We start from the raw sequence: 23,998 nt of genomic DNA on the forward strand, positions 1-23,998 counted from the left end.
TACCTTTCCCCCCAAGAACCGAGGATAATTCACCGGCAACTCACACCCGCTTCTCTGGTTCAAATTGGTCAGCAAGGAACCTGAGCCAACTGCGGAATTCCTTTCCCCTTTGAGCAATCCGTCTAGCATTTCGATGACAAATCTGGGTCACAGATAGCGCGATTGCTCCAACATGTACTCGAGCTCTAAAAGCACCCCTCTGCTGTGAGTTCCAACACTGTGTCAATTGGATTGGCTTGCGGGCTGTGAATGAGAGTCAGTAAAATGACAGCATTTGTCTTGGTTTTGTTACTGCTTGTTCGATCCTTGGATCTTGTCTACCTGGCCAAGAGGCATTGGGTGCTAAGGGGGTAGCAGCGCCAGTGTCATTAGTCAGCACGATCGCTCATTGCACAATCCCACCACCAAATTGTCAAGTGCCCAGCCACATTCATCTTCTCGTACGTTTCTCTCTATACTGACAGGCGCTCTCAAATATCCCAGCAGTGGCTGTACCCGTTCGGCCCCTCACCGAGAAGATCGTGTGCCACTCTCCTTTATAGCACATTTGCACACATACTTATGAACGCTATGGACGATGACGGAAGCAGGGAGCCGCCGAGGAAGCGTCTACGTTCAGCACAGCCAACTCGTCGCGGGAGGTCTCGTGGTGCGCGTGGTGGTTCCGTGAACCCAAACACTGTCAGAAAAGAGTTGGGTGAACTCGATCGTCAACCAACAGAGCAACAAGCACAGGAATCTGAAAGCTCAATTGACCCACGAGCGCTTCCTATCCCCGCTGCTCTGGAGAGATACAAAGCTTGGAAAGGTAAGAAAGTTGAGAACTCCCAAGAACATCGCTGTGGTAACCAACCTACTAACAAGTATATGGGGGGCAAAAGAAGCCGGAGCGCAGCACGATGAGTTTTGCTTCATTTGCCGGCAGACCAAGGGTCTCACCTACTGCATCACTTGCAAGAGGTCGTATCACGATTCCTGCAGGCCCGAGGAGAGCACTCACTCTGTCATTGAGGGCAATAGTTGCTTCTTTTGCGAAGTGTGCGTGCACCGCAACTGGCACAAAGATCCCCCGTTTTTGATGCCGGAGATGCGACCTTCGGCTGCTTCTTTATCATCGGCCGCTGTGGAGGTAGCTGAGGCAACGGGAGCTACACCTTCCACTAAGGACACGGGTCGGCAAGATCTATCAAATTCGCCCCAAGTTCACCAGAATCAAGAGACAAATAGGATAACTGAGGCGTCGAAAGACACGCCCAGTACGGCCGCCAGGAGGACTCGTACCGCCAAAGCATCCCATTCCGCTGCTAGAGAGGAAATAGCCGCAGCCCCTTCATCAAGCACCACTCACACCGAAAACACCCCCCTACCTCCACCGGCAACAACAACAGCAGCAGCAGCAACCTCACGGGGTGAACCGCCCCGTAGCAGTTCATCCACACAACGGGCGCCAGCCGCGCGCAAATCTCGCTACACGACCCTCCCAACAGACGTCGACGCCGCGCTGCGGCTCCTATACGCCGAGCTCGAGACGGCCCACGAGCTCCGGCACAAGGTCGGCGACGTCGAGGGCCAGGTCGCGCAGATGCAGAGGGAGCTGCACCTGCGCAACAGCGAGCTCGCGCTGGCCAGGCGGGCGGCGGACGTAGGCCGTGTCTCGGCGTCGGAGATGGAGCAGCTGAGGGCGCAGGCTGCGCTGGGGCAGAAGGCTGTTGAAGAGGCGGATGGGTTGAGGGCGGAGAATAGGACATTGCGCGCCGAATTAGCGGTGAGTCGGGAAAGGCTGGTTGATAGTGAGCGGGCGCTGGAGGAGTGGAAGCGGAAGCTTTCGGCGTTGATGTCGTAGCTGGATGCGTGGGGGTTCATGGCATGCTTTCATGTGGTTGGCATGCCTCATCGAAATTTGTAATCAAAGCCTGTGTACAGATATTCAGGTGGGGGGTTTTGAGACCAAGAAGAGGTGAGGGTATGGATGTGAGAGTGCCTCATAACTCGTAATTATGCAGAGCATTCACGCCATGCCAGTCTGCTCCTGATCCCCGGTCGTGTATTGAAGGGATTTGGGGCTGGTCTTGACCGTTCATGTCGAGCGCGCCCTAGATTCATGCATGACAAGGTGAAACGAAAATTTGAGCACAAGAATGAACCGTCAATGATAAGGTCCAGGTATTGATGGCACTTTGGGAGGTACCTTGCACACTGTGTCGAGGGTTCTCCGGCCGAAGACGCGGACGCCGACTCTGGTAAGAACACCACTTTGCTGACCAATTTCATGAGAGCCAAGCGAAAGGCGAGTGGGCTCTTTCTACGTCAACACCATTTGTTTCTCATACACCCCAGGATCATGAGGGTGAAGTTGCACTTGCGTCATGAAGTCGTATTCAATTCGACCGAGAGTCCGTTCCCGGTCCCGATCCAGGAAATGACTTCGTTATGACCGGACTCCGCTTGAGTCTCGCGAGATTGGTCATCCAACTTTTCCTCCCCCCCTGCGGCAGCGGCAGCGTGACGCACCCTGTGTGAGACTTTTCTGGACCATGATCTGTATACGTATACGGTTTACCGTGATCAGGGTGAGGGGGATGAACACACCTGATTCACAGAGGTTGAAGTGTACAGTGGATGCTTACCGGGTCCTGCTCGGGATGTTCATCTAATCGGTTGGACGCTGTAGTGGCTGTACCGTATCACTGCGACAGTGCGCGAACTCCAAGTCTGAAATTTGTCATCTGTCGTTCGACTGCACCGAGCGATGATCACCGCCGTCTTGCTTCCTTACCTTGTATAAAGAGTCTCATTATCTACTGTTTGATGACCAGAATACGATCTGTCTATATCATCCAGCTTTTGCACCATCCCAATTCAAGCTCCCCAAAGTCCAAAACATAAGTGACCAACCCATACGTCACCACCACCATCACCATGGCCCCTCCCACAACAGCAATCGTCCTCGTCGACCCCTACAACGAATTCCTCCACCACGAGGGCAAAATCTATCCGTCCGTGAAGGAATCTCTCGAGGCGACGGGCACAAACGACAACCTGCGCACCCTCGTCGCCGCGGCCCGCAAGCAGAAGATTCCCATCTTTTACGCCCTGCACCAGACGTGGAAGGAGGGAAACTATGCCGGGTGGACGCACCTCACGCCATCGCATAAACATATCGCGGCCGGTCAGGGCATCGCGGAGGGCAGCTGGGGTGCGGAGATCTTGGAGGGGCTAGAGCCGGATGTTGTGGGGAACCGGGACGTTGTTGCGAGCCGGCATTGGAATAACAGGTGAGTTGCAACTTGCGAGGGATTTGGAGGACCTTGGCCTGGGGAGAGATTTAAGGTATCGAGTGTTGATGTGTTTTAGCGGATTTGCCAATACCGATTTGAACTATCAATTGCGACAGAGGGGTGTTTCGCACCTCGTCATGGCGGGCATGATTGCCAACACCTGTCTCGAATCCACGGCGCGGGACGCGAGAGAGCTGTGAGTGAATACCGGTCACAAGAAAACATGGAATCTGAAGAGAGTATATAAACTGACAATGTGTGCTTCGGCGGATGGGCAGTGGCTTCCATGTTACCCTTTTGTGAGTGCTCCAAGGCGTTGCTGTGTGTGTAAGTATTCTTCTTTTGCTGACAAAGGGTACACAGGTCCGATGCGACTGCTGGCTTCAGCACTGAGGTGAAGGATGCCGCGACGAACCTCATCTGGCCGTTGATTGTGGAAAATGTCACGACGGTTGGAGACTGGGTTCGCGAGAGTGAGTCCAAGGCCTGAGGTAGTCGCACAGCCTGATACGTGGGTTTGGTATGATAAAATATGCAGTGATGAGCTAGCAAAACAACTGCAATAAGACGCCATTCTCATAGGTACCCCGTGTTCGTGCAAGTTTTGAAGTGGGAAAGGTGCAGACAGCGACAGCCAAATTGGTCAGCAACGAGATGGTGAAGGTTCGTACCTCTGATTAGGTAAGGTTATGCTCGTCTTTGACTTCCACTCCCGTCCAGTGGAGACGAGTCCAAATCCGAGCTTGCGCCGGGGTTGGATGTAATCCTCCGAGCCAAGTTGCGGTCTTTCGATACAGGCACTTCAGGCGAGCTTCTACCGTGAGGAAATGTGGTGAAGATTCGGGATCCAGTAGATAACACAAGACGCCTCAGCTGACGGCACTTCCTCAACATCAGATACACGTGGTGTATGTGTGACGAAGGCCTACCTGAAAGTTAGGCGAAGCTGAAATGCACACCCGGACAGCTTGAGCAACACCCAAGGGCAGCCCGCTAGGTAAGGTACCTGCCGATGAAAAAAGTGGGCGTTTCAGCGCATGGTTAGCGCTCGATTCCCCCGCATTTTGGATTCCCTCTTCCGGCTTGGTCAGTGACGTCGTGGCCAGTCGCTAAAATCCCAGCTGAGAGAAAACTTGCCAGCGCACGTGGACTCGGATGGCGCGAGCGGCGACCGAAAAAAAAAAAGGGCCCTGCAAATTGGTGGTGGTGACTTTGCGAAAGCAAATGTCTCTCATTCCAGGTGGCATGCATTGGTACGTACAGAAGGAAAAAAAGTCTTCCTACTTTCATCGTCAGATTTCGGGAGAGAACAGAACTTCTTCCTCCATCTTTTTTCCTGACCCTAAACCCATTGTTGCTGGTGCGTCTTGGATGAGCGCTCACCTGGCATTTTGTTTGTAGAATTGACCTCCATCTAGTCGTTTAATCTTTCTTTGTACTAGAAATTTTCTCTTCAACTCTTATAGCTTGCATCGCCGATACCTACTCCTCCCTCCCCTTCGTTAATCCTCTGTGGTCGTCGCATTTCCCACCCCCCCTCCGAAATCGCATCATGGCGCCCCCTACCGCACCACTCAACCTCGACGTCGAGGCCATATCTGGCATTTGCGGGTAAGCATGACTTTTCGAAATCCCGTCTCCAAATCCATCAATTACATCCCTCAATGGCTCACACACTGCGCGCAGCTCCATCTCAATTGCCTGCTGGGTCGTTGTCTTCTCCCCCCAGATCCTCGAGAACTTCCGCCGCGGCAGCGCAGACGGCCTCTCGCTGCAGTTCATCATCGTCTGGCTCGCCGGCGATGTCTTCAACATTCTGGGTGCCGTCCTCCAGGGTGTTCTCCCTACCATGGTGAGTCAGAGAGACCCCTTGCCAAACGTCCCTGCTCCAGCCTACCTTCACCACTGCACGAGAACCCCGGCTGACGCTATGACTCCTACCCCCTTAGATCATCCTCGCCATCTACTACACCATTGCCGATATGGTTCTCCTGGCCCAGTGCTTCTACTACAGGGGCTTCACCTGGAAAGACGAGGTCGTGCCCCCGGCCCCGAAGCCGCGCAACCGCACCGGCGAACCGAACGAGCGCACCGGTCTCCTCCCCAACCCTATCGTCGAACGCGAGCGCCGCGGCTCAGACTGGTCCAACCTCTCCCCCGCCGTACCCATGCGCCCTGAAAGCGGCGTCGGCAGCGCCGCCCCGGCCCCTCCCCCGCGACCCTCCACCGCACTCCAGGCCGTCGCCTGGAACACCACCGCCGTCCTCATGGTCTGCGCTGCCGGCGTCGTCGGCTGGTTCCTGAGCCGCAAGTACTCCCACGCCGAGGAGACGGGCCACCAGACCAACGACGGCGACGCCCTGACCTTCAACACCCTCGGCCAGGTCTTTGGCTGGCTCTGCGCCGTCTTCTACCTCGGCTCCCGCCTGCCACAGCTCCTCCTCAACTACCGCCGTAAGTCCACCGAGGGCGTGAGCATGCTGTTCTTCCTGTTCGCGTGCCTCGGCAACCTGACGTACGTGCTGAGCATCTTCGCCTATGACCCGCGCTGCAAGCATGACGAGTGCGCGCCGGGCGAGGCGAGCGCTATTTACGGCCGCTACATGCTTGTCAACCTGAGCTGGCTGGCTGGGAGCCTGGGGACGTTGTTGCTTGATATGGGCATCTTTGCGCAGTACTTCATGTACCGCACCGACGAGTTTGCGAGCGACGACGAAGAGGAGGGTGATGATGAGAGCATTGACGAGGATCAGTGGGATCAGCGGCCGCTGCTTGCTCGCGGTGACTCTGTTTACCCGTGAGAGCGGTTTCTGAGAAGGCCATTCTCTTTTTGTTACTGCTTTTCTGAAGACTCGCATTTGTGACATTTGATCATTTTATCTGAGGCGTTTTTGATACACGGGGAAAAAAGGGTTGGTGGTCATGGTTTCCATATAAAAGTATCTATCGCATTACAGGAACAAGAACCAAAAGACATGGGGATAAAAAGGTGGTTACATTACCGCTGCGGAAAACAAAAAAGGGGGAGGGCCGGGGGCAGCTCATCAAGGTATGAGTTGGCTGTTGTACTGTAGAGGCAGCAGCCTCGGGAATCACGTTCATCTTTGGTGGTTGAAAATATCACTTGCAACCAACAAGAAGAAATATCAGATTCGTCATCCTCTATCCAACTGCTTGGTTTCCTCCAACCTCGGTGATGACTACCTCACAACCACCCAAGCCTCTTCCACACAAACGTAGCACCGCCCACGAAAGCCGTAACCCCCGTAAACACAATCAACGTCCCATAGCCGCTCCCGTATCCAAACCCAACATCCCCCGCCCACGGTTTCCCCCGCACCAACACCCCGCTCAGCGGTCCCGAAATCACATTCCCCACCCCGCGCCCGGCCGCCAACATGCCAAACACCATGATCGGATCCACGCCCCTCCCGCGCTCCCTCTCGTGCTCCGTCACCGTCTTCATGATCCCCGGCCAGGCGGATGTATACGCGCCCGCGAAGAGACCGTAGATGACGCAGAATAGGTACAACACCCCCAGATTCAGCGAGAGGCCCCAGAGCAAGAACGTACCGACGGTGGCGCCGGCGCTGGCGAGGGCTAGGCACGACGGCGCGGACCAGCGGTCGACGAGGGTCCCCATTGCCACGCAGCCGACGACGGAGGCGACGTTGATGAGGAGGATGGTGAGGGCTGCTGCGTAAGGGGACGCGCCGAGTGTGGATTGGGCGTAGGAGGGGAGGTAGATCCCCGGCAGGAAGAAGCCAAGGGCCTCGATTGTGTTTGCGGCCTGGTGTAGGAGAAAGGGGCGGGAGAGGAGGAAGCGCATGTTGTTAAACGGGCGCGCGTGCGTTGCGTCCGCCGACGTCGTTGTCGTAGACACCGGCACACGCGGCTTGATGAAGAAGGCCAGCGGCGCGGTGAGGGCGAAGAGCAGCCCGGACCAGAGGCGGAGGGTTGTGCGGAAACCGAGGGTGCCGAGGAGGTATTCCATGAGTAAGGGGAGTAAGACGCCGGCGAGGCCGGTGCCGGACCACATTATGCCGTAGGCGAAGCCCTTGCGGCGGACGAACCACTGGTCGATGTAGACGATGCAGGGCATGTATGTGATGCCGCCGCCGATGGCGTAGAGGATGCCCTGGGTTACGACGAGGTGGGTTACCGTGGTGGAGAAGGAGGAGGTTGCGAGGGCGATGCACATGATGAGGAGGCCTGCGATGGGCGCGTAGCGGGTTTCGCGGGGGTAGAGGCGGAGAAGGGCGGTTTGGAGGGGTCCGCCTAGGTACATTATTCCCTTTGTCAAGATGTCAGTAGGGCCCCCGGGTTGTGTGTCTCCTTACATGAGAGTCTCGAAAAGGGGAAAGTTTCGGTGAGAAGAGTGAGTGAAAAAAGGGGGGATTACCATGGCGCAGGTACCGATGACGGCGATATTGGACTGCCCAGCGAACGGCGGGTTCGTGGAGTAGTAATTCTGGAAGACGCCAAAAGCAAAGGGAAAACCCCAGACGAGCATCTCGACAGCGAAGCAGGCGGCCAAGAAGAGCCATGCCTGTTTCCCGCCGTCGACGGGCGGGAGGGAGGAGAACTCCTGGCTCGCGCTGTGGGCGTCGTGGAGGACACCATCGGCGGCGACGCCGTTCTCGTCGCCGCTGCTTCTGTTGCTGGTGCCGGATTCTGCTGCGGCAGTGGTGTAGCGGCCACGGGTCGTCGTTGCCGCTGCAGCTTCCGAGGGCTCCGGGACCGAGACCTTGGCCCCGAACCCGGCCTCGGTGTGCGGGGTGAGGTATTGGAGCTCCGTTTGCGAGGTAGACATGGTCGCGACCTTTTACTATACCACGTATCTCAGAAAGGAAGGGATCGATGGTTCCAGGTTGTCCCCTTTTAATTCCTGGGCCAGAAAAATGGGAGAGGAGATGCCGTGGGCTGTTGGAAGTAAAGCTTACGCGCCGGCACCTTTTAAGCTTGAAGTCGTTGATCGGCCGGGGGCGGGGCGGGGAGACTAAGGTCGTCTCGGCGGGGAACCCACTCTACGCCCTCCGATTGACTCGCTGACAAGGGATGACGGGCGGGCTAAATCTACAAATGTTGGTTCTAGAAGGCGCATACCGGATCGCGACACAGAATCAGGGTTTGCAATCTAGGCCTTGGTTATCAAATGTATGCACAAATGTTTGAAATCCAACGGTTGAATCGATCGTCACTGCTCGATCTGCTGTCGACTCGCAATTTCTCAGTGCTTGTTGACCCGACCCTCTTATTTTTCGAGACATGGGGGAGAGTCCAGTTTTTGGCCAATGTACCTGATTACTGGTCTCACTGATTTGGTAAGTATTCTCGAGATGCTGTCATTAGACTCTAGAGTAGTGACAAGCGAGCGCTGACGCGGGAGATCTCTTAACCGGCAATGTCGGCGGCACCTCAGGCTCTGGCGGTTTGCTTCCTTCTGAGACACTTCCGTCCCATTCGATTTTCGGGCACCCGGCGCCGTGAGATCCGCTGACCGGCACCGGCTCCGACTCTGCCGAGCGCCGGCCGTCACTTCGACATGCCCCCGTTCTGCCCGCTTGAAGCTCCGATGGCCGAGGACCCTGCAGTCAGCCTTGCGTAGAATGCCCCTCAACAAAGTCTGCCCAATCCCCTGCATAGCTCGGCAAAGATATCCGTCCTCTTCACCGCAGACCAAGGAGAATTATCGGCACGATAGGCCGATGAATCCCAGCCCAAGCAAATACGTGTTGCAACTCCACCGCCGCAACTCCTTTTTCGTACCTGATACGGGTATAAGGTACGGTCACGTAACCCCAGCCCCAAGACTGCAGCAGAAGCTCAAGCAGGCAGTGAACATCCAAACAAGCTGCAGCTTCAGTCCAACCCTGCATTAGATGTACTGCATGCTACGCCTCGTACCTCTCCCATTGGACTCTCCATCTAAAGTGTCACCGTTTCGGATTGGGAACAAAAAAATCCCACCAAACCCTTTCTAGGCTTCCACTTAAATCCCGGCACACACCTCCCCTTGCCCACGTTTTTCCCTCGGCGGCAGCAAGAATGTTCCCCAAACATTCTTCGCCACGACGCCAGAAGCAGAATGTCTCTCCTGAATCGTTTCGCTCGTCTGAGCCTCTGAAGTGACGGATAGAACAAGAAACCGCTCGAGCCGAGGCTGATTGAGAGGTGAACAAGGAGGAGAGGGGGTAACATGATTCCCGCGTATATATTTCTGAGGCCCGAAAATAGTCCATGGACCCTGTAACCCTGCATTATCTAAAGTAATAGCAACCAACCCGCACATGCGGATACCACATCAGATCGCGCTCGGGTTCGGCGCGCGGGCTATGGCAGTCGTCACTCCGACCCGCACTTCCCCCCATCAACTGGCGAACGAGTCAGCGTTGCGCGATCCCGCGCGATCGGGTCCTCCGGGATCTTTTCAAGTCCAGGTAAGGTAGCATGTCACCGAAGCCCGGTGTGCCAGCACAGCAGCCTCTGGATATGAGGAAGAAAAAATCAGAGGAAATAAGAAGAGACTGCGGAAGACTAGTAAGCCTTACACTAGCTGGTGAACGGACTTGGATCCATAGCAGAAAATACACAGTACCCGCACATCGCATTGCATAAGTAGACTCTCAACTAAAGGACGACTTGACACCGAAAAGAGAGCACATTTCATCCCAACTCGCAGGCAAACGCAAACGCGAAATGCAAGGTCAGCAAAACAGAGTTTCCCATTTTCTTGCCTGCCTAATACCACTTCACCGTGCGACGAAACAGCAACGCCTCAACCACTTTCTTCTCCATTACCATCCAACGCAAGCCGCCTTCGGTATCCCTTTCCCACCCCTCCAATCCCCTTTGAAGATTTCCTCTTCCCCCAAAACTGAGGTCATTCCACCCCCGGTTTGGCCCCCCATCCCAGGAAACCCCCCTCCCCCCGGGACACCCCAACACCATTTCGACCGCAGTTGCACAGCACAGCCAAAAGGTCAGGCGCAAGCCCTGTCTCAGCGCAGTCTGCAGGAAAGGATACCCCGAGTTCGCATCACGCTGCCAGCACTCGAACAACTCACCAACGAATGAAGGGCCAAGACAAGAAAGAATGGTGAGAGGACCGTAAGAAAAGAAGAGACGTATCCCGTAGATCGGTCGGCAGCTGAACCCTTCCTTCACTTGAAATCAAAAATTCCTCAAACACACCGAACGAAGAGTCCCCTCCGTGAGCCCCCAAGATGGAGGGACCGCCTGATCTAAGCCTCGTCCATCCTTGTAGCTGCCCTCAACGTCCCTCGCAATCAATGTGCCGGTTCGAGGTGACTCTTACACACCGGGTGTCGTAGGTACAAAGGGTGCCCCCCCTCCCTCGTCAACATACATCCACGCAGAAACTCAACCTGCGGGGACATAAGGTAGACAAGGCAAGGTATGTACTTGTAGAGGCAGAGACTAGTAATATGTGACCATGTAGAAAGACACCAGAAAGAGGGAAAAGATACCCAAGGCCTGTCAGCCCACGGTCGTCAATCTGGTCCCCGCCCCTTTGCCTTGCACCTGAGCGCCAAGCTGCGGCCTCAACTCCAAAGTCTGCCTTTCTTCATCATGCAGGAAGAGAGAGAGAGAGAGAGAGAGCCCGAAGTGAAGGGGTGGCCCCCGGACAGAACCGTGGGCCACGCACCCTCTCAAACTTCGGGTTCCTAGATAACTTTCTTCCTCGTGCCCTGTCACTTTTTTTTCTTTCTTTCTGTTGGTTCCTTTTTTAAATAAAACGGTCCATCGCCTGTTTTGCGCGTTCATTGTGGCTTGTGTCCCAGGTGTGATTTGTTTCTGTCTCTTGCACACACTTATGAGCCAGCGTCAACTCGACTTAGACCATACAACGACACCTTCGTTTCTGTCAACCACGAACGAGTAAACGGTTTTCGGATAGAACTCGCGCGCAGGGTTTTTAACAAGTCTTCCGATTGAATACGTACACACGTCAAAGAACGATTTCCCGCCTTCGTAATCCTTAATCGCACACACGCGCGCAGAAGCAATGTCGTCCCAGATCGAGTACAATCAGATGCCAAGAGAGCCTGCGCCAGCCGTGCTCTCCGAACACAAGATCAGCTCTCAGCAACCTGTATGTCGTCCCCTTCAGCCATCTCCATACTTACCATGTTGGTTTTGGTTTTCCCCTCTTCTCCGATGATCATCGGCGTCGCATCGAATCGAATCAACCAAACCTCGCAGAAGGAAGACTATCCCTAAACCCGAGCTAACCGGAGACCTCGCTTCCTATTAGGGCCTGAACCAGCCGATGACGATGGATCAATCAGCGAACCTGCGAGGCGGCGGCGATGGCGGAGTAAGTTGAAACAGCCCAATCCAATCCCTTCCCTCTGATATTCCTACGCCGTCCATGATCTTGGTCGATTCTGAAAAATCAAGAATGCAGTGCTGGAAATGCTACGTGGATCTTTCTTCGACGCCTACCTTAGAGCACACAAATGGCTGACGTTACAATCCTCTTTCGATAGGCTGTCTGCTGCGGTCTCTGCGCCGGCCTCTGTTGCTACGAATGCTGCGAGTGCTGTTGCTGCTGCTGCTAAGTCGGATTTAAAGTGACTTTCAAGCCGGATCACAACGTCACACGTCCATGGCACTTTTGAGTATCGTTTCCCTCGAGACACACCCGGAAGATGGCTTACGCAGTGGACGCTCCGCGCATCGTTTTTCCGCTTTCCGTATAGACCGGACTTCGTTTCGAAATGGAGGATGTATCTTAGACCGACCAAGACCTGGGCTACTCTGCTTGGAGAAATCCGCAAAGAGGGAAAGAGAATGAGAGAATACCGAGTAAGATTTCGACATGAGATAGGGATGGGATTGCTCGCGAGGTTAAGGTAGGGGGTGGACTCAGGCGCAAACATATACCAGGGCATTGAATTTGATGCCCGTGACAATGTCACTTTCTTGTAGAATTTTCAACTGTTTTTGAACAAATTACGAGTTTTTTTTCTTCTTCTCTTCTTCTTTTAGATACTCTGAGCTGCCTGTCTCGTCGGTATTCTCCTGATATGGTATCTCGACAACCTCTTGTTCTTCTCTAATTGAATTCGGGTTGGTACGTCTCGTACAACGTCGACGCTTGCGGCTTTCGGCACTACATCGAGATCTCGGAGCGCCTTTCTCCAACGCGAACCCGGATGCTTCCTCGTCAAACTTTTCCGTCTATATTTTTACAACTTGGAGCGAACATCCTTGGTAGGCCTAAGGGGGGGAAAAGTCAGTATACTCATTCACACGCCATCATCAAGGCTCTCAGTCCCCGAGAACGAAAATAGAAATAACATACTCGGCAATCTTCTCCGTCTCCTTCATAATGGCGGCGCCGAGCTCGGGGGTAACCCGCGAGAACATCTCGTACGCGCGCGAGCGGACCTCGGGGTGAGCGCCGGCGAGGGCGCCAGAGACGTTGCTGACAAAGTTCTTCTGCTGGCCCTCCTGGCGGCCGAGGACCTTCCAGAGGCCGAGGGCTTGCTCGTAGTCCTCGGGCTTGACGGGGCCGAAGAGGTCCGTAATGACGGCACCGGCCCACTGCTCGTGCGGGGTGTTGACGGCCTTGACGGGCTTGTACTCGAGGGGGCGGAAGGTTGAGGAGTAGTTCTGGGGGAAAGAGTTAGTTTGGCTATGTTCAGTACGCTTTGATCGGAAGCCGAAAGGAGGGACGTACGGGGTTCGCGCCGTAGTTGCCGTTGACGGCCATGGCGCCGTCTCTCTGGAGAGGGTTGAAGGCGTGGAGGGGCTTGTTCACGGGGATCTGCTGGTAGTTCACGCCGAGACGGTGGCGGTGGGTATCCGGGTAGGAAAAGAGGCGAGACTGCAGGACGGGGTCGGCGGTGGGCTCGACGCCGGGGACCAGATGGGAGGGGGAGAAGGCGGCCTGCTCGATCTCGGCAAAGTAGTTCTCGGGGTTCTGGTTGAGGGTGAGCTTGCCAAACTGGCGCAGCGGCACCTCGTTCTGCGGCCAGACCTTGGTCAGGTCAAAGACGTTCCACTTGAACTTTTCAGCCTGCTCCGGGGTCAGGGTCTGGACGTAGACGGTCCAGCTGGGGTGCTCGCCGCGCTGGATGGCCTCGAAGAGGTCCTGGGTGTGCCAGTCCGGGTTCTCGGACGCCATCTTGCCGGCCTCCTCGTTGGTGAAGGTCTTGTTGCCCTGGTCCGTCTTGAGGTGGATCTGGACGTAGACGAAGGAGCCGTCGGGCTTGGTCCACTTGTGGGTGTGGCCTGAGTAGCCGTTCATGTGTCTGTAAGAGTACGGGGTGCCGCGGTCGGAGAACAGGTGCATCAGCTGGTGGATGCACTCTTGGTTCTTGGTCCAGTAGTCAAACTGGAAGATTGAGTTAGAGTGAGATTTGTGGTGAGTCTCTGCATTTTAACGCTTACCATCTGGTTCGAGTTAGCTCAAGTCATCTCACGAGACTCTGGGGGGTTTCAACACTTACCATCGTAGCATCCTTCAGGTTAGTCTGCGGGTGACGCTTCTGGGTGTGAATGAAGGGAGGGAACTTGACAGGGTCGCGGATGAAGAAAATGGGAGTGTTGTTGTAAACCCAGTCCCAATTTCCCTCTTCGGTGTAGAACTTGACAGAGAAACCTCTGGGATCACGAGCCGAATCGGCAGAGCCCTTCTCACCACCGACGGTCGAGAAACGGACAAGAGCCTTTGTCTTCTTGCCGACCTGGTTGAGCATGTCGATGGAAGAGATATCGCTAATGTCATGGGTGACCTCGAACTATACAGCCGCGCGCGAAACGCTGGTCAGCACAGATCTCTCAAAATTCACCAAGCTCCATGCCCGCTTCAACATAATACAACAACAAAACCGTCTTACGAACCTCGCCGTAAGCACCGGCGCCCTTGGCGTGGACGACACGCTCGGGAATGCGCTCGCGATCAAAGTGGGCCAGAAGATCAATCAGGTGGAAGTCCTGGAGCAGCAGAGGGCCCTGAGGACCGATGCGCTGCCACGCCTGAGGGTTCTCGACGGGGGCGCCATTGGAGGTGGTGTAAGTCGGCTTCTCGTTATACCGGTAGGTAGAAGGCTTCTCGTCCTCGGAACCCATCTTGTCAGCGGTTTCTCGTTCTCGTCGATTCGTATGGGAGATATGTTTTGCGCTTCGAGAGAAATGGCGTGGGATGCTTGCTAATGTCAGACACCAACAAACGGGAGCGGCAGATGGCAAGTCAGGTCAAGAAAACAGCAGATCAAAGAGGGTCTCCGGGGGCCGATCCAATGGAGGGAAGATGAAAACATAAATAATCTAAAGCTCCATGGCAGAGAGAAAAGAAATAGGACGATAACATAAGTGGGAGGGGACCCTCCTTACACCTCGGCCCCTCCCTCTCTTTCTCTCCCTCTTCCTCCTATTTGCCCCATTTTCCTCGGCTTCTGGAGCCCCATGAGCTCTGTCCTCCCACTCAGGGCGTTCAAGTTACGAAGCAGAAACCCCAGGACACGACGTAAGTCGCCCGGGCAAGGGTGGCTTTCCTCTTTGATTTCTGAAGCTTTGGTGGGACACACGGCCAATTGGAAGGCAGACGAATGCAAGCTTGGGTTGGCCGAGGTCCACAGAGAAGCTCCATCTCGAGGTTTCCTAGCGTCCTTCAGCCAGCCCTTGTAACTCCACCTCTTGTTGCTGAGATGGTGCAAAGGTCACAACCATCAATTTTGCTGCTGTTTTTGAGTGGTAGATCTGCTGTCTCTAGTGTTGCTCTAGAGGCGACTCCAATTCTGCACCCTTGATTTGAGGCTCTGTTGTGACAACTACCTTACTTGGGTAGCGCGAGACGTTCTTGGGACAACCTCAACAGCGTTATCGCGAACTCGAACGTTCCGACGCTGACCACCGCCATCCTTCTCAGACAGAACTCGTGGTTTCCGCCGCTCGGATTGGTCCACTGTCTCTTCTGGCCCCTCCGACAACGGCGGGGGCTCCACCACTACTGCCCAGCTGGTCTCTTTTGCCGGGATACATCAGTCATGACCCAGTCTCTCGCTCTGCCTCCCCAGATGTTGCGGGGGAAACTCTTTAGATTCCGTCAATGTCGGCATCGACGGGGGATATCTCAGATTCCAGCCTTTCTGCGATGCGGAGAAAACTCGCAGACGAGAAAAAAGGATGGGGCCTGGCATGGGATATGCTGGGTGAAGACGGCGTCCATCAGGCCACTTCCATGCACTTCAACGGCTAGGCTAGCCTTCAATCACTTTGAGAAAACGCCGAGGGTTGCGCCCCTCGGAAGCCCGTTCATGCTGGTTTTTACTTATTCAGACAGGTCTGCTCTGCCATTTTCTTCACTCCCAGGTACCGTAGCTGGGCTTTAGTTTTGAACGGGCCTGGCGGAATGCGAAGGGTCTCCGGTACCTGTCGGGGTTTGGATGAACGTCTAGCATCAAACTTTGAGAACTCTCAGAGCCCGGCCTCGGGGTTCAAAAGTTGAGCTTCAGTCACTACAACACGGCCCAGCAACGCCGCTTCACCGGTCTCAGACCCGCCCTCTACTCACCTCGTGTCTTTTGCCCAAATCGGGAGAATAGAAATTTTTCCAATTCAGGAAGTATGGCTGGACTAACATGACATCATTGGTCGGGGCCAGAGAGGCAGTCCATGCCGGCGGTAGCCCATTCGCGGTGGCATTCCCCTGGGCTCCTCTGAGTGGAGCGAACATCAGGAATAGGGCTTATGGCCGAGATCGCAGGAGACAGAACTGTTGTACTGCGGTACTGCGGGTACATATGCCACAGGAAAGTCGCGTTACCAGATCTTCATAGGTTGTGGTACAGTGTTTCTGCACCTCGCCAACGGCATACATGGCCGAGGCCCGGATCAAGCTGGTGTCTCGCGTTGTCACATGGCTTCAGCGCGCGTACCTGGCAGCAGTAGCAGGCTGGAACGTTAACTCGGGTGGTGAACCGTTCGCCATCGGTAGCGTTTCCGGGGGCCGCCGCCGCGGGCTCTGCTTGTCTCAAGCGCCGAGAACGCCGAGATGCCAGACCTCGCATCTCGGCGATATCCCGGAGGCGTCCGGATTCCCACGTTTGAGCACTGCGATAGGATGCTTTCTTTCTGTTTAGTAAATTCGCACCGAATCAGTTAGTTGAAACGGTCCTACTCTATTTTGTTCAAAAGATGGCGATTATGAAATGTCACACTGCGTAACTGATAGCGAACAGGAGGACGGCGCCATCGGAATGAGCCGATAACAATGACTCGGAAGGAGGCATGTGCTCCACTCACGCGAGAAAAAGCCTCGAGTTTTTCTTCCATCCACCCCAGAGTTACTTGGAGACAAGTCAAACGCGGTTCCTCTTGGGCAAGACTCGAGAAAGACTGTAGTCATTCCGGAATGTGTTCCGGAGCCGTTCCGAGCGTACTCGATGCGGTGTCAGGGTGCAAAAGGTCCGCAGAAATGAGCAACAAACACCCCGTCATTGGCCAGTGCTTAATTTAGCTCACAAGTGACATATTCATATGTCAATCGCTAGTATCACGTCGTTCAATGTCACCAGAAACCGCGGCTAGTTACCTAATACTGTAAATGATCTACGTTGAGGCCTCTTTCGGCGTTCTTGTCCGACATTGCTGTTCCCTCTATCGACCTCGCTATGGGTGATAACCTTGGAGGAGTAAAGTCAGAAAACGGCTTCATATCAAAGGCTCACGAATAGTCACGCCTCATCGGGCAACGCTGCTCGGGAAAGACAACCCTGTGGGCAAGTATAGTAGTGATTGACTACCGAGAACCGCCCGAGCAGCCAGCAAAGGCAGAAGACTAAAACAAATAGTAGTAATCAATGAAAACGCGAGTAAGCCAACCGATCTCCTTCATCCGGGATAAGACCACGCTCGATCTTGACTACATTACATATATAGTCATCAACTAATGAATAGATCTGGCTGTCTTTAGATGAACACTCACGTAAACGCGGCCGAGCGGTCGAGACCCTGAACAAATATCTTAACGTTCCCCTACGCCAGGGGGCGGGGGGGTCCTGATTATGTAGCAGTTGTAGACACAACCTCACAGTGGTGGCCGGCATTTTATTTCTCTACTTTAAGACAAGCACACCAGACTCAAGCCACCAGATCTGTGTCCCAAACTGTATTGCGTCGTCACCAGTAGGCTCGCAAGACCTTAGACAACGTGACCAGCTTGAACGGGGGGAACTATGCCGGGAGCACGGCAAGCGAGGCAAACTCCTCAACTGCGTCACACCCGCATCCAGAGATTTAAATATGTCCGCCGTGAGGCATGAGATATAAGTCAAAGAGACATACAGTGGTTGGAAAGCAAACACGAGTTGTCTCTTGTGCTGAAGAAATTACCATCATGAGGGGGCTGAGTGACGAGACGTAGCTTGTGAATCATTCACCTGCCAGCCAAATCCCGCGATGTGATTCACTACTCGGTATACATTGTGCCGCCGTCGAGACCGTATAAAAGGAAGCCTCAGCAATCTTGCCGTCGAGGAGAAAGCCCCCGAGAACGCATCTCCATCATCCAAACGTTCACACCATCCAAAATCCCTTGATACTCCCAAGAACGAGCCAGATAACTTGATCAAAATGCTCCTTCCAACCTCCACATCCCTCCTCTTCCTCCTCCTCGCCTTGACCACAGCAGCAACCTCCCAGTCAACATCCGCCCCTACCCCATCCCAGCCACCCATCGACGACGGCACAGTCTGCCCCGGGTCCATGGTCCCCTGCTGGGAAGGCTGCATGCCGCCCGACGGCGTCTGCTGCCACGCCTCCTCCAAAACCTGGTGGTGCCAAAAGGGCGATACCTGCGGCAAAAGTGAAGCCGCAGGCTGCTTCCACCCGCCAAAAGGAGCCTCTTCCTCTTCCTCTCCATCTTCTGCCCCAATATCAACCGACGATTCCTCCGCCACGGCCACAGAGAGTGTGACGAGGCCGAGTCCGACGGCCGCGACGACGACGACGACGACGACGACGACGATCGGAATCCAGCTTCCGACGTGCGTCTTTGAGATTCCGCCTATCGTACAGAGGCAGCAACGGGAAAAGGTGACGACCACGGTGTCGGCGTGTCCCACCGAGTTGGCCTCGGCCACTTCCGTCCCAGGTGCCGCTAGGGGATTCGGGCCGGTGGTGACGGGTCAGTCGTGGGCTGTTGTCATGTCGATCGGTATCGTGGTCGGTTTTGCGATGATGCTGGTCTGAATAGGCAAAGTTTCTCGATGCAGTTTAGCTTAAAATCAAACTGGCTGTTGTATACTTCTCGTGCCTTGTAAGAGCTGTGACTCCCGATCGTCTTGGAAAAGTTCGAAAACTGTGTGAAAACGATTTAAAGGCTCACTGTCGAGCTCGAACCTGTCCGAATCCCACGCACTACCTTATGCAAGAACTCTAAGAAAGGAGGTTAGCCATCACGCGGGCGACCAAACGAGGTGTCAGAACAGAAACCAGGGACGCGGTACGACGTCCCCGTGCTGGCATTAGAAAGCGTGTAAACTGATAAAATGGACGAATCAACTCGAGTTTCCTTTCTCTTTCATCTCTTCCTCTGTCTTCTGTGTGTGTCTCTCTCTCTTTCGCCCCTCCCATTCGGGCCCTCTGGTCGCCTCAAAAACACGTGTCTGCACAACACGCGCGTTCACTCATCCGCATTTCGAAAGACCCCATTCGTTGTCCAGATATTCGTAAATGTGCGCGGCAGCTAGACCGTAGATCGGCTGTCTCCAGTGTCCGGTCTACAGTCCGGCACTACCCAATGCTGAAACGCCGTCCACGCAGTACGCCGAGGGTCGACGGGGGATCTTGCGAATGCCCTCTCTCTCACCAAAACAAGAAAAGACGTCGACAAACACACATCGATGCGCAGCTCTACCCAACTGATGGGCCGTATTAAAAATCGTGAGGGGCGTTATATATAAATGGTTGTTCTTGAGATGTTGGTCGTGTAGGGGTCAGCAAAGTCCAAAGACTCCGTATCTATGACTCCTGGTTGACGGTTTGCTGGTAGAAGAGGTCAGTATTCACATCGCAAATAGAAGTTACTTCCCAAATGGATCTCAGGGGGTCATCCGCCAGGGTATGCACGTACGACAAGCCAGTCCATGCCCTCCGTGACACCGCTGCCGTCGACCGCGGAGCAGGCCATGATGCTCCAGTTGCGGTCGCGCAGCTCGCCCAGGCGCAGCGCCTCGGAAATCTCGCCCGCGCCCTTGGCGCCAGGCTGGTCCTGCTTGTTGGCGAAGACGAGGAGCGAAGCGTCCTTGAGCTCCTCCTCGTTGAGCATAGCGCCCAGCTCCTCGGCCGCGGTCTGCAGACGCTCGATATCGGTCGAGTCGACGACGAAGATGACGGCCGCCGTGTTGGCGTAGTAACACCGCCAGTAGGGGCGAATGCTGGTTTGACCACCTAGATCCTATAGTTGAGGCCGCGCATGGCTGCTGTCAGTCTATTTCTTTCTCTTTCTTCTTTCATTTTCTCGCTTGCGTAAGGTGTTGCAGAGGAGAGGGCTTCGGAGAATGGTGGCATACCCAAACATTGAAATTGAGGTTTTTGTATGTGACGGACTCGACGTTGAATCCTATCGTCGGAATCGTGGTGACGACTTCACCAATCTGGAGAGGTCAAAAGAACGTTAGTCCAAGGCACTTTGCGAGACGCCCGCCTTGACCGACAGCGGGAAGGGAAATCTGCTGCGAACTCACCTTCAGTCTGTACAAAAGTGTCGTCTTGCCAGCGTTATCCTGTAGAACACGGTGATTTGTCAGCCTTGCGTCTCCACGTTTCGGACGCATCACGAGGGAAAAGCTGAGTGGGAGGATTTGCGTACCAGTCCCAAGATCAATATGCGAATCTCCTTCTTCGACCACACAAGGCCTGACAGCCATGACATGCTTGCGCCCATTTTGACAGAGGTTTGTTGATTCTCGACAGGAACTCGGTGTGGTATGAGGTGTGGTCGTTGTATAGACTCGGAGCTTTCGTAGGGATGCAAAGGGCCGTGTGCGGGTTCGGGGGTTGAGTTGCGACTTGTGTTCTGTCACAATATACGCGGTTGGCCTCGGGACAGGAGGGTCGCGGAGGTTTAAGGTAGGTAAGGTAAGGTTGGTGGTGGTAGCAAAAGGTGGCTTGTTTCCCAAGGGGCGAGCAGCAGCGGCAGCAGCAAAAGTAGAATGACGAAAGCTGACCAAAGAAAAAGCTCCGCCCGCTCTGCTGGGATTATGTACAAGCGCAGGGCCTTTTCCCGTTGGTGAAGAATAGGAGAGCACGAAAGGGGTGAGAGAGAAAAGGGCGACAAATGTTCCGTGGCGTTCAGGGGCAAAAAAGAAGATGGAGTATCTAGTCTCTCTCCTTTTCACTTGTTTCCAAAAGTTTGGCTTAATTCGTCGTGGGTTTCGTTTCGTCGAGCTGTCTTTCTTGTCTTTACGAGTGGCAGACAAAGGACCGTTGCAAAAGAATCTCGGATGGCTTGACTTCCCCCCCTAAAGCGTAACAGTAAAGGTAAGGTAGCGGAACGGGTCCCCCCTAATTGACAGTTTTTAAGACATGCATGGATGGGAAACCTGGGCGTCCAAACAGGTCCGCGGGCTGCCAATTCTGGGATCGTCGGCCGCTCGAGCCTATCGGCATGTCAGGGATTATCACATAAGCAGACTCTGAAGGTTCAAGCCTGAGGCAGAATAATCAAGTGTCTTATCTAATCAGCACGCGAACAAAGAAAAAAAAGTAGGAACGAGCCACACGGCTGAGCCTCAAGAGGCGAGTGACCTTCTCGAACCTCCCCTCTCCCCCACCAGGCTCCGAAAGCGTGACCGACTCCACCTTGTGCCCTGTCCACCAATCAAGGCAACTGCGGGCTCGCTAACCTAGTGCGCCTTGTGCACAAGAATTTCTCATTTCTAGTGGTGAGATCGATTCAACCCATCCCATCTGGAGAACAACTGCCACCCCAAAGGACTCGCACCAGTTTGATCAGCCAACAAGCCGTCAAAATGCCGGTACGTTGATAGATTACGCCCTTTCGTCGCCTTCTCGCTCAAACGACCCTCTTCGACGCGATGATGATGTTGTCCCTCGACCGAAATTACCGACATATTGCGTCCGCGCGATTCGACAAAGTGCGTCACCCGTGGACGGGGTTGACGATGGAGGAGTGAGGGGCAAACATCATCAACAAAATTGAGGAGGGCCGATCGAGAGGAAGACGAGGAACACCAAAATAAACAAGAAGCAGAATGCTGACCATATTCCCCGCGATACAGAGCCACAAGTCTTTCCGTACGAAGCAGAAGCTCGCCAAGGCGCAGAAGCAGAACCGCCCCATCCCCCAATGGATTCGCCTTCGCACCGGTAACACCATTCGGTACGATACACTCTCCCTCTGTTCATTCCAGAAAGCCTCTCCTCTTTTCGTCTCAATCTTGAAATGGATCAAAAGGCGAAGAGAGGAGAGTCTTTCACATGGGAGAAAACACACCCCACCAAACATTATAAAACTAACATATCCATCACAGCTACAACGCGAAGCGTCGTCACTGGCGCAAGACCCGTCTCGGCATCTAAACGCCTCGCCTCCTTCTCTCTTCAAGAAAATCCCTTTCCCTATCCTGCGGGACTTCCATACCAACCATGGATACCGCCGACCGAACGACGACGCCGCGCTCGACTTGGGGAAAAACTTTCACATCAAACGGGAGGGGTTCATTCTAATGGACTTGACTACCCACTGGCTCGAGTCCTGAATTCGTGGGGGAAGTCTTTTTTGACAAACAGGAAGGAAGGGGAAACAAAATGGATGCCCGGTTCGGCTAGACTCTACGTATTGCATGTTACGGTCATAGGGAAAGGAAATGCAAAATTTGCCTCGAAGAGATGAGGCCCCCACGATTACCATTCTTGTTCGCTCAGCGCCCGTGTGATGCGACACTGATCTTGAGCCTTCTTCTGAGATCCTTATAACCAGGCCGTCGCGAGCGGCTGAGGAGTCTTCCCGGGATTTGAACAGCCAGTGGAAGCAGGCTCAAGTAAGTCTGCTTCAGCAAACGATAGTGATATTGCTCACCGACTGTTCACAACAACCTGACTTACCAGTCTCCAATGACTCACTGTTGACGAAATACGAGCCCTTGTCGATAATATGGCGTACCAAGTGAGTTTCGGTCGTCAGCCTCGCTATGTGATATTTGAAAAGTAATGGAGGTTGCCTCTGCCCGAGTACAGAGGTACAGCTGATCTCAATATCTGATTTTGTCACCACGTTATGGACCTCATTAAGAAGAGCAACAATGTCACCGACCAACAAGTCAATGCCTTAGACGCGAAATCAAACTTCTTTGCCTTGCTATGAATATGTAGCAAAACCAAATGGGGCGCACGCAAACTGCTGCGCATGGGATGGATGACCTTGTGTCAAGCGCCTCTCATCTACCAAGCGTCCCTTTCCTTACGGGACGTGAATTCCTGACCTGTGGAGCAACCCGCAAACTTTCCAGGGTAACCGAAAAACGAATCAATGAGCGATCGTCAAAACGCCGGAGTACGATGCATCACACATTAGGTGCGCAGAGATGTGTCCGAAGAGTAGTTTAACCCAGACTCCGGTTCTTTCCACCAATCCATTTGTCGTGATATTTAGCGGTCCTCGGCCCACTCGTTCTCGCGGCGAATCTGCTCCTCCTCTTCAGGGGTGAAGTCGTTGGTGATGTTGAAGGTCTTGCGGATCTCCTCGGGCGACTTGCCCTTGATCATGTTAGCGACGGTCTTACAGCCGACGTCGAGGAGAGGCTTGATGTCCAGGTAGTTGGAAGCCTGTGGAAACGTTAGCTTGATTCAAAGAGATGTGACAGTGACGGATAACATACGAGGATGATCTCGAAGAGCATCTCCTGGTCGACCTGCATGAACTTCTGGTCCCACTCCTCAATCTCAGTGGTCTTCTTGCGAGCATCGTTCTCGTCATCGGCGGTCTGGACGGGATCGGCGCGGTGGTGATCACACCACTCGATGACCTTGCGGAGGACCGCCTCGTTGACCTGGGAGAAAATGTCAGCGCTTGTCGATCATTCGACCGAGAGGCGAGAGGCGGCGACACATACGTTGGGAATGGGGATGGGGTTCTCCTGGCTGATAGCATCATCACCAACATCCTCGAGCATGTTCTTGATGAGCATGGAGCGCTCAGCGACAACGCGATCTAGAGGGTATGCGTTAGCAAGGGTTTGGTCAAGACCGGGCTCGCGGGCGGAAGGAGGGGTCTGACGTACCGACGGGGATCGTGATGTTGTCGTTGGACTGAACCCAGATCTTGGCGTCTTTCTTCTCGGCGGCCATTTTGTCTGGTAAGATGGGTAACTTTGATGTAGAATATCTTGGAGCGGTCAGCTTGGAAGTGGTCGACAGCGATGGTTGACTGGTGGTGATCGATCGACGGATTGAAGTTGATTCTGGAGGATGGTGGGGGAAAGTAGCAGTCGGTCGGCGGGGAAGGAAGCAGCGGGAGTCGGGACTATATAGGCCTTACGTTTATGATTCGGAGATAGAGTGAGAAGGTGAAGATTTTGTATGCGACCGGCGACAGTTGTTTGATTGGAGAAAGGCGGACAAACGAAGCAGTGAATAAGTGATCGGAGATGGCTTTTGTTGCGTCAGACGTTAGGTTGGGTGGTTTTGAGGGTCGGGGCGGCCAGGCGGCTGTTGATTGTGGA

The 23,998-nt window shown here is 54.3% G+C and overlaps 11 protein-coding genes across 11 annotated transcripts; 6 read left to right on the forward strand and 5 right to left on the reverse strand.

Moving 5' to 3' along the window:
- Nucleotides 1-404: 404 nt before the first annotated feature.
- BDZ83DRAFT_598727 (uncharacterized protein) lies at nt 405-2,053 on the forward strand. Its single transcript, XM_060506968.1, has 2 exons — nt 405-808; nt 882-2,053. Exons 1-2 carry the CDS (start codon nt 562-564, stop codon nt 1,841-1,843), a joined length of 1,209 nt encoding a protein of 402 aa, XP_060371364.1. The 5' UTR covers nt 405-561; the 3' UTR covers nt 1,844-2,053.
- A 793-nt stretch (nt 2,054-2,846) lies between these two features.
- BDZ83DRAFT_245171 (Isochorismatase-like protein) lies at nt 2,847-3,874 on the forward strand. The gene is made up of 4 exons (XM_060501895.1): nt 2,847-3,275; nt 3,355-3,474; nt 3,557-3,577; nt 3,642-3,874. The coding sequence occupies exons 1-4, from the start codon at nt 2,920-2,922 to the stop codon at nt 3,766-3,768; spliced, it is 624 nt and encodes a 207-aa protein (XP_060371365.1). The 5' UTR covers nt 2,847-2,919; the 3' UTR covers nt 3,769-3,874.
- A 956-nt stretch (nt 3,875-4,830) lies between these two features.
- On the forward strand, nt 4,831-6,079 carry BDZ83DRAFT_715170 (PQ loop repeat-domain-containing protein; the record flags this gene model as incomplete). Its single annotated transcript, XM_060511719.1, has 3 exons — nt 4,831-4,889; nt 4,965-5,130; nt 5,228-6,079. The coding sequence occupies 3 exons, from the start codon at nt 4,831-4,833 to the stop codon at nt 6,077-6,079; spliced, it is 1,077 nt and encodes a 358-aa protein (XP_060371366.1).
- Nucleotides 6,080-6,483: 404 nt separating this feature from the next.
- BDZ83DRAFT_564903 (major facilitator superfamily transporter) lies at nt 6,484-8,091 on the reverse strand (the record flags this gene model as incomplete). Its single annotated transcript, XM_060503692.1, has 2 exons — nt 6,484-7,572; nt 7,681-8,091. 2 exons carry the CDS (start codon nt 8,089-8,091, stop codon nt 6,484-6,486), a joined length of 1,500 nt encoding a protein of 499 aa, XP_060371367.1.
- A 973-nt stretch (nt 8,092-9,064) lies between these two features.
- BDZ83DRAFT_245191 (uncharacterized protein) lies at nt 9,065-9,634 on the reverse strand. The gene has a single exon (XM_060501896.1). The coding sequence runs from the start codon at nt 9,537-9,539 to the stop codon at nt 9,207-9,209; it is 333 nt and encodes a 110-aa protein (XP_060371368.1). The 5' UTR covers nt 9,540-9,634; the 3' UTR covers nt 9,065-9,206.
- Nucleotides 9,635-10,880: 1,246 nt separating this feature from the next.
- Nucleotides 10,881-11,814, forward strand: BDZ83DRAFT_598735 (uncharacterized protein). Its single transcript, XM_060506969.1, has 3 exons — nt 10,881-11,394; nt 11,557-11,619; nt 11,710-11,814. Exons 1-3 carry the CDS (start codon nt 11,308-11,310, stop codon nt 11,767-11,769), a joined length of 210 nt encoding a protein of 69 aa, XP_060371369.1. The 5' UTR covers nt 10,881-11,307; the 3' UTR covers nt 11,770-11,814.
- Nucleotides 11,815-12,575: 761 nt separating this feature from the next.
- Nucleotides 12,576-14,381, reverse strand: BDZ83DRAFT_565146 (catalase; the record flags this gene model as incomplete). The annotated part of the gene is made up of 4 exons (XM_060503717.1): nt 12,576-12,920; nt 12,988-13,644; nt 13,754-14,050; nt 14,154-14,381. 4 exons carry the CDS (start codon nt 14,379-14,381, stop codon nt 12,576-12,578), a joined length of 1,527 nt encoding a protein of 508 aa, XP_060371370.1.
- A 3,504-nt stretch (nt 14,382-17,885) lies between these two features.
- On the forward strand, nt 17,886-18,503 carry BDZ83DRAFT_646279 (uncharacterized protein; the record flags this gene model as incomplete). Its single annotated transcript, XM_060509944.1, has 1 exon — nt 17,886-18,503. The coding sequence occupies one exon, from the start codon at nt 17,886-17,888 to the stop codon at nt 18,501-18,503; it is 618 nt and encodes a 205-aa protein (XP_060371371.1).
- Nucleotides 18,504-19,232: 729 nt separating this feature from the next.
- Nucleotides 19,233-20,424, reverse strand: BDZ83DRAFT_245369 (ADP-ribosylation factor family protein). Its single transcript, XM_060501897.1, has 5 exons — nt 20,125-20,424; nt 20,000-20,038; nt 19,826-19,909; nt 19,387-19,710; nt 19,233-19,298 (listed from the first exon to the last, which is right to left on the reverse strand). Exons 1-5 carry the CDS (start codon nt 20,197-20,199, stop codon nt 19,275-19,277), a joined length of 546 nt encoding a protein of 181 aa, XP_060371372.1. The 5' UTR covers nt 20,200-20,424; the 3' UTR covers nt 19,233-19,274.
- A 1,105-nt stretch (nt 20,425-21,529) lies between these two features.
- Nucleotides 21,530-21,857, forward strand: BDZ83DRAFT_565304 (ribosomal L39 protein-domain-containing protein; the record flags this gene model as incomplete). The annotated part of the gene is made up of 2 exons (XM_060503738.1): nt 21,530-21,657; nt 21,809-21,857. 2 exons carry the CDS (start codon nt 21,530-21,532, stop codon nt 21,855-21,857), a joined length of 177 nt encoding a protein of 58 aa, XP_060371373.1.
- A 1,068-nt stretch (nt 21,858-22,925) lies between these two features.
- On the reverse strand, nt 22,926-23,624 carry BDZ83DRAFT_646281 (Skp1 family protein; the record flags this gene model as incomplete). The annotated part of the gene is made up of 4 exons (XM_060509945.1): nt 22,926-23,102; nt 23,156-23,326; nt 23,390-23,487; nt 23,558-23,624. 4 exons carry the CDS (start codon nt 23,622-23,624, stop codon nt 22,926-22,928), a joined length of 513 nt encoding a protein of 170 aa, XP_060371374.1.
- Nucleotides 23,625-23,998: the final 374 nt, after the last annotated feature.

Source organism: Colletotrichum acutatum, assembly GCF_030867785.1.
Source record: "Colletotrichum acutatum strain CBS 112980 chromosome Unknown BDZ83scaffold_3, whole genome shotgun sequence".
In the NCBI taxonomy this organism is placed as follows: domain Eukaryota; kingdom Fungi; phylum Ascomycota; class Sordariomycetes; order Glomerellales; family Glomerellaceae; genus Colletotrichum; species Colletotrichum acutatum.

Excerpts from the sequence above, each read along its gene's own strand:
- BDZ83DRAFT_245171 (XM_060501895.1), top strand. The coding sequence starts at position 2,920 with ATGGCCCCTCCCACAACAGCAATCGTCCTCGTCGACCCCTACAACGAA. Across the intron at positions 3,276-3,354 it reads AGCCGGCATTGGAATAACAG|CGGATTTGCCAATACCGATT; the intron begins GTGAGTTGCAAC and ends GATGTGTTTTAG. Across the intron at positions 3,475-3,556 it reads GCGCGGGACGCGAGAGAGCT|TGGCTTCCATGTTACCCTTT; the intron begins GTGAGTGAATAC and ends GCGGATGGGCAG.
- BDZ83DRAFT_598727 (XM_060506968.1), top strand. The coding sequence starts at position 562 with ATGAACGCTATGGACGATGACGGAAGCAGGGAGCCGCCGAGGAAGCGT. Across the intron at positions 809-881 it reads GAGATACAAAGCTTGGAAAG|AAGCCGGAGCGCAGCACGAT; the intron begins GTAAGAAAGTTG and ends GGGGGGCAAAAG.
- BDZ83DRAFT_598735 (XM_060506969.1), top strand. The coding sequence starts at position 11,308 with ATGTCGTCCCAGATCGAGTACAATCAGATGCCAAGAGAGCCTGCGCCA. Across the intron at positions 11,395-11,556 it reads AGATCAGCTCTCAGCAACCT|GGCCTGAACCAGCCGATGAC; the intron begins GTATGTCGTCCC and ends GCTTCCTATTAG. Across the intron at positions 11,620-11,709 it reads GAGGCGGCGGCGATGGCGGA|TGCTGGAAATGCTACGTGGA; the intron begins GTAAGTTGAAAC and ends TCAAGAATGCAG.
- BDZ83DRAFT_245369 (XM_060501897.1), bottom strand. The coding sequence starts at position 20,199 with ATGGGCGCAAGCATGTCATGGCTGTCAGGCCTTGTGTGGTCGAAGAAG. Across the intron at positions 20,039-20,124 it reads GCATATTGATCTTGGGACTG|GATAACGCTGGCAAGACGAC; the intron begins GTACGCAAATCC and ends CGTGTTCTACAG. Across the intron at positions 19,910-19,999 it reads CACTTTTGTACAGACTGAAG|ATTGGTGAAGTCGTCACCAC; the intron begins GTGAGTTCGCAG and ends TGACCTCTCCAG.
- BDZ83DRAFT_245191 (XM_060501896.1), bottom strand. The coding sequence starts at position 9,539 with ATGCAGGGTTACAGGGTCCATGGACTATTTTCGGGCCTCAGAAATATA.